Source organism: Passer montanus, unplaced genomic scaffold (assembly GCF_014805655.1).
Source record: "Passer montanus isolate IOZ18808 unplaced genomic scaffold, ASM1480565v1 scaffold62, whole genome shotgun sequence".
Taxonomy (NCBI): domain Eukaryota; kingdom Metazoa; phylum Chordata; class Aves; order Passeriformes; family Passeridae; genus Passer; species Passer montanus.
Window position 1 is genome coordinate 4186801 of NW_024371260.1, and position 7235 is coordinate 4194035.

At 51.3% G+C, this 7235-nt stretch overlaps 1 protein-coding gene across 2 annotated transcripts in view; it reads right to left on the reverse strand.

Moving 5' to 3' along the window:
• KAZN (kazrin, periplakin interacting protein) overlaps nt 1-7235 on the reverse strand; it is a 208648-nt gene that overhangs the window by 77749 nt on the left and 123664 nt on the right. For both annotated transcript variants that reach the window (XM_039727686.1, XM_039727687.1), the window contains one exon: nt 6990-7167. In XM_039727686.1, coding sequence (XP_039583620.1) covers nt 6990-7167 — 178 coding nt within the window. The remainder of the gene's footprint in view (nt 1-6989; nt 7168-7235) is intronic.

The following is a 7235-nucleotide window of genomic DNA, read 5'->3' on the forward strand; positions in this document are numbered from 1 at the left end:
CCCGTCAGATAAACCCAAAGGCTCAGTTCCCAGATACAGTCTCTAAAATCTGTGAAATCTTAATTTAGAGGAAGAAGTGGCATGAAAAGACATAAGCCAGAATGACTCTGTAAGGACCAAAAAGTATGAGAAATGGATTTATGGATACCCTCAGAAGAAATGCTCCTTCCAGAAAAAACATTTGCAGAAGCAGCAAGGGAGAAGGATGATTCTCCAAGACTGTGATGAGCCCAGTCCTGGACCACATGGCAGCAGAGCATCACTCAGTCCCTCTTCCTTCTTCAGTGGTACAGCTGATCCTCTCCCAAACTCCTGAGTCTCTGAGCCCACAGGAGATCCAGGTGCCACCCATGCTCCCCTTTCAGTAGGCATTTCTGCTCCTTTCCCATCATCCAAGCGATCTGAAAGCAAATTCTAGCCTCAGATACCTAAAATCTGTGGCTGATCACATACCTGAAAGCAGCAGCAAAAGAGATTTTTCCTTTTCTCTGTGGAAACATGGCCCTGCCCATGCAGCTCTCCCACCAAGCAAGTGTCAGAAATCCTCATGACAAAAACCCATTTCTTGCTAATTGCTCTGTGCAAAAACATTTATCTGCTGCAGCTCATCTCCTGCACTCCAAGGCAGAGGTCTCTGCAGTTCAGCAATTTTCAGACACAGACAGGTCACTTTATCAAGCCCAGCTGAAAACCAGAAACCTGACCCAAAAGCCACCCACACCGAGTCTGGGTGGGACACAGCCAGCCTGCATCCCCTGTGGTCAGCTCTGTCCCCATCCCAGAGCTCCTTGCAGGGATCTGGGGAAGGAGAGCACTAACAGGATTAGGGAATCAGTAATTTATCAGATTATGGAAGCTAGAGCTGGGCTGAGGGGTATAGGATACCCCTGGGAGCCACGGCCTCCAGCCAGTGTCACACTCAATCATGACCAGTTGTTCTGCAGGGATGCATTATCCTCCTGGAGAGCCTCTGCCACCTCAGGTCCCCTCAGATCTCAACCCATTCCCATCACTCAGCCTCAGCCTCTTGCTCTGGGGAGACACCTCCAAACCCTCACCATCAGATCTCCAAGTCTCCAATTACCTTGGCCATGGGTGCAGAAGGAAAACCTTGGGAAGAGATTTTCCTCACCTTTGCAACTCCTGCAGACAAACTGGCTACAGAAAAGGCTTCAAAGCTTTCAAAAGCATTTATTCCACTTTCATATTCTGGTGGGACTGCTTCTTTTTCCTTAAAAAAAGCTAAACCCATCTCATCTGCTACCACAGGACACATTTCCAAGCACCAAAATAATCTAGCTGGAGGTTCCCCAAAATCCATCTCAATATCCAAACACATCCCCCATAAAGGCTCAAGTAAAACAACACAGAAATGAAAAACAGGAAGAGATTACAAAGCAACAAGAAGCAACCCCTTGAGCCTTCAGCATCCCACAGGTGAGGATGTATCCTGAAAAATGAGCCCTCTGGGTGACTGATTCCCTGGGGTTTTCCCTGTAGCTGCTGCCCTGCCCTGCCTGCTGTGTTATGAGCAGGGGTTCTGCAGATGCTGCGTCAGGAGCAGAGCGCTGATCTCACGCTTTGCTGGCAAGGAGAAGTCCTGAGGATTGAATTTTAACAAGCTGGAGACTGAAGTTTTGCTCTACATCGTGCTAGTGCTGGGGCTCAGTGCCTGGTGTACAGTGAGGTACCTGAAGCACAGAGAGGAGTAGGGACCGCTCAAGAAAGGTGTTTGCACCCCAAGGCTGGGCCAGGAGCTCCTGCCCAAGGCTGTAAAGCCTCTTTTGGCATCTCAGAGAATTCCATATTCAGCCCCAGGGACAGAGAACATCAAGTCCACTGATGTATCTGGAGGGAAAAGAATAAGTAATGAGAGGACAGATTGTCCTCTTGAATGACACCCAGCCCCACCAGTGAATGTCTGAGAGTGCCTGAACACAACCCACAAAATCATATCTAATCCTCCCCAACTTAAGACTGGGACTTATTTCTATGTCCCTCTGCCCACCTGCAAATCTAACACCATTTTCATGGTTATATTTCAAACTGGTGAGTCAAAAGCCCTGGATTAAGTCCTCCTTCAACTTCAGTTTATTTGAGCTTACTCATCCTTAGAAGCTTCATTTTAACTCCCCTGGACAAAGCCTAAAGCAATGATAATCTAAATATTATGCTAACCATGCCAGATGAGGCTTTTGAATAGGAAAGCTCCAGAAAAGATACTTAAATTAACATCTTCAAAGACTGAGATATAGCAGGGACCTGGAGTGTTATCAGCAGGCAGTTCCCTGTGTCTAAAGCAACCATGGGAACATTGCTAAGCACAGATTTATTTCCCAGCACAGGCAATTGTTTTAGAGCATGAAACGAGTTGCTCCCTGAACTACGCAGGACAAAGGGAAACAAAGTAGGAAATTATTAGAAAGAGTAATAGTACAGCAAGACCTTGATCTTGTGATAAGCATGGTACAAAAATGCTCCCGATACCCAACTGGGCAGCAGTATCCAAATTCCTCAGGCTTCTTTACAGTATCAGCTCTCCAGCTCCGGAAGAACAAATAGCAGGGAAGATTTCTGAAGAGATGAAAATGGTACATTTTCAACAGCCAGAGATGATTACTCACAAAATAGCAACAGCACAGAGGTAACTGATTGCCTCCCGGGCAAAAGTCAAAGTCTTTGCATTGTAGCTATGAAAGGATACTGAGATCAAAGAGAAAAAGAAAAAACTCTATTTTAGGCCGTCGTGAGCAGAAAGGTCCTCCTAGCCCCTTGGCATCACCACATCCCAAGATACAACTGAAATCTTTCTTCACGTGCCTGAGATAACAGCAAGGAGCAGCCCTTTATTCCAGGAGCCGGGTGCAGCTCCTGCCCCGTCCCCAGCTGAATTTTGGCAGCATCCATGGCAAACACCACCAATCCTCACTGCCACGGGCCAGGAGACACGATCAGAGTGTGCCAGCGCCGCTCTGAAATCAGAAATGAGATAAGCCAAACGCTGAGCGAGGTGTTATTAACAACACTTAGCCATTGATTGCGCGTTACATCTTCAAGCACTTTACCAACATTAATTAATTAAGGTGTTTTCCATTTAATGTGGGAAGGAGACTAAAGCAAAAACACGAGGCTGAACGGACCAAACACCTGATGCAGCACGGCAAGTCATCACCAGACTTCAGTTTTCCATAGAGATATTGCATTAAACCAAACGGATGAAAATACAGGTGTAGGTTGGGCAAAGCCACGAAGCCAAAATCCCAGAGGTGCAGCCAGCACGGACAGGGGTCACAGCTAAGCATGGACCCAGCACAGCAATGCTCTGCTGCATCCCCCTCTCATTACCAGCATCCCACCTGGACCACTGGGCACGTCCCTTGCTCACAATCAATTCAACCAATACAAATTCAAACAAGGATTCCAACACGAGGGTGCTGACACACAGCTGCAGAGATGTTACTGAGTGCTGCCTGTAATTGCTGTGCTAAAAGCTGGGGACACGAAGTATTGATTTCCACCCTGATCTGCATCCAAGTTTAGACAGAGGCTGCAGCCAAAATACTTCTCCCAGCAAACTCACTGGTTAACAGAGATTGTCAGGGCTGAGAGGTTTGAATGATTAACACTCATGCTAAGGACTGGAACAATGTACAAGTTCCATTCCTGCCTACCTACGCACACCCACCATCCTGCCCTCCCTCTTTGCAGAATTCTTTCAGTTTTGATTAAAATTACGGAAAAGAGGCCCTCAAAACATACCTTGCCATGGCAAAAATAGCACATTGTAGCAGGAAAAAAGTCTCAGAGTGCACAAAAGGGGCAGAGTTATTACCTCCAGCTGTCTCAAGCTGCACCATAATTACACAAATAACACATCTGACATACTCAGTATTAATTACCAACTGAGCGTGGCACAGAGACACACATTCACCTCCTTCCATACAGCTTGGGACTGACCTGGAGCAGCTGCCTGCAGCACTGTGATCGTGAGCTCCTTCCCACCACACAGAAGGAATTCTCCCCTGTCAGGGTGGGCAGGCCCTGGCACAGGCTCTCCAGAGAAGCTGTGGCTGCCCCTGGATCCCTGGAAGTGTCCAAGGCCAGGTTGGACAGGGACTGGAGCAACCTGGGATAGTGGAAGATGTCCCTGCCTGTGGCAGGGGGTTGGAACTGGATGATCTTCAAAGACCTTTCAAGACAAACCATTCTGGGATTCTATAAGCAAAGGGACCTGATGATTCCACCACAGGCTTTTCCTCCTGAAACAAAGCAGAGCACCCACCAGCACCCCCCCAAATCTGCATTTGCAGGCTGCCACCCTATTCCCCATCCTCCTGCCTGCCTTTAAGATATTTGCATAAATCAAACAGCTTGGCAGCCCTCCTACTTAGGAGACACACAACAGCAGAGCTATTCAGAGATTCTTGTTTTCACCCCATCCTTCTGAACGTCGTCTCAAAATCCTTGAGGAAAAGCATATGGCTCACTATAGATATCTTGGGCCTGTCTACACAAACACAGAGTGATGTAGGAGAGCATTTATGGCAGCATATAAACAATAGTACCAAACTTAGGGAGGAAACACAAAGCACAGTGAATCTGCTCGGTGGGTTTTGCAGAGATCAAGTACTCTCCCCCTTTTGCTTCCTAAACATGACAGACAAAACACTCTTTTAGATACAATTTTACACTTAACTGATTGACTTCTGTTACAACACCCGTGGTACAGGGCTGGATATATCACAGTGTTAATAACAGCTTATTAAATTCATGGGGAAAGACAAAGACTCATTCAGAGCCACAAGGCCATGGAGTCACACCTTGCTGCGGAAGCGTCCTTTCTCCTGACTCCCAGTCATCAGCATGCTGAGCCCAATTTCTCACCTTAGAGAGTGGGAAGATGGACCAAACCCTCCAGCAACTTCAGCTGCAGGTACCACTCTCCCACCCAGCTGAGGGTGGGGCCACCCTTTCCCCCCATCCACAACTCCACAGCACGTGTAATCAGTTATAAGCAGAAACACGCAGGCTTTGAGGAACAGAGCACATTTCTTTGGCACCTTTACAGGCACCAACTGTTTTCCAGCATGCTGATAGTAAAGGAACACAAAGAGGAGTATTTTTCATCACTCAACAGATTAGAAAACCTCTGAGGAAAATACAAAAAAGCCCTAACCTCAGAGAACACACCCCCCTGTCCCTTGCCAGGACAAGCTGCAGAAACGTGCATCTCCCCAGAAGTGTCCTGGAGAGGAAACGAAAGCAAACACTGAACACGCACACAGGAATCAGTGTGAGCACGAGCAGCTGAAGGGTTTTACCTGCTTTCCTGGCTGCAAGCCTGCATTTCCACATGCATGCCCTGTACATCGTGTCACCATCTGCATTCCTGATGCCCCTGCTCCACAGGGGAGGATGGAGGCTGGCATCCTCCTTCTGCCCTTTCAGCAGATTTTTATAAAAGCAAGAGCCTCAGTAGCCTGGCTGTGGGGTACGGCAGAGCGTGGCTGAGATTATCCCAACCTCTGCACAGCATCTCAGAAAATCCCTGGCCACACAGGTAACTTCACTTCCCACATCCCCACAGCCACCTGGAAGCTCAGCTGGGTGAGTGGAATTCACACCCCACACCCCCACTACCAAAACAGTGAAACGTAAGCTGGATGGAATAAAACCACTAATTAATCCCTCTAAATCAGTTTGCCACGAACAACAGCACACCGGCATGCAATCCAATCAGTTCCAGCCATGGCAGGGGGGTTGAAACAAGATGATCTTTATGATCCTTTACAACCCAAAGTGTTCTGCGATTCTGTTATTCCATGATTACATCCTGCCGGCAGCAACTATGCCCCGCCAAACGCTATGCTACCCTTAAAGAGCTTCACCAAAATGCTACTGTTATTTAAAACAGCGCCGAACCACCCTACCAAGAGGTACAGTAAATAAGTAACGAGTAAATAACAGCTACTGACGTTTTTATCACACAGGTGTAAATTCAGTTATCGGGAAAGGGGAGGGCTCGCACTATTTTTGCTCTGACATCAAGGCTGCTCGGGGTAAACTGTCATGCAAGCCTGTAATTATTTGGGAAATATAAACCCTAAAATACAAAAGCATTCAAATAAAAACGTATCAGCGGTGGCAACACACTTTGATTAGCAGGAAACTGAATTTCAGCCTGGCGAGAGCACCGCGAGTACTACAGGAGCGATTCGGGCTCAGCTCCTTACCCACCACACAAAGTCTCTTCCCGCTCCCCCTGCACCCCGTTTTCCACGCTCGGCCCCGAGGCACGGAGACAACTTTTCAGGGATGCGGGGGGCAGAGCGGGGGTGTGCCTGGCACGGGGGCACACCGAGCCCACCCCGACCCGTGCCGGGGGTGCCGCTGCTCGGGGTGGGCTCCGGGTGCCGTGCGCGGACCGAGCCCCGCGGACCGAGCCGGACCGAACCGAGCCCGGGCCGGACCGAGCCCCGCGGACCGAGCCGGACCGAACCGAGCCCGGGCCGGACCGAGCCCCGCGGGGCGGGGGCAACGGGGGACGGCGGGGCCGGGGCTCCGTGCGGGGCCGGGGCGCGGAGCGCGGATCGCGGCGGTAACATGGCTGCTTTCCTACCGAATTACGAAACCGGCTGAGGGCGCGGGATTACCGGGGAGAGCCGGCCGGGGGACCCCGGGGCGCGGCGCGGCGAGGCGATGGGAGCCGAGGGGGTGCTGCCGGTGGCGGCGGGAGGATGCGGGGGGCAGCGAGAATTTGGGGCGGGGGGGTCCCTCCTCTGCCGGAGCCGAGCGAGCCGCCGGCAGCAACCACGGCAGGGAAGGACTGCTCCGAGCCCAGCGGGGAACCCGCAACCACGGCCCGACGGGACGCGCCGGGCACCCCCAAAAACAAACAATGGACAATAACACCGAGCGGAGGCGGCCGCCGGGGGGGACCCCTCCGGCTGCCGGGAGCCCCCTCGCCCCCTGCCCGCGGCGGGACCCACCTTGCGCGCCGTGCGGGCCGTGCTCCATGGCCGGGTCGCTGCCCAGCTCGGCCAGGCGCCGGCCGGTGGCCGCCAGCTCGGCGCGCAGCGCCGTCACCTCCTGGCCCGCCGCCTGCAGCGCCCCGTCGATGCGCAGCGCCAGCTGCTTGTTGTCGTCCATCATGTGCAGGATTTTGGCCTGGGGGGAGGGAGGAAGAGGAGGAGAGACAGAGAGAGAGAGAGAGAGGTGAGAGAGGGAGCGGCGGG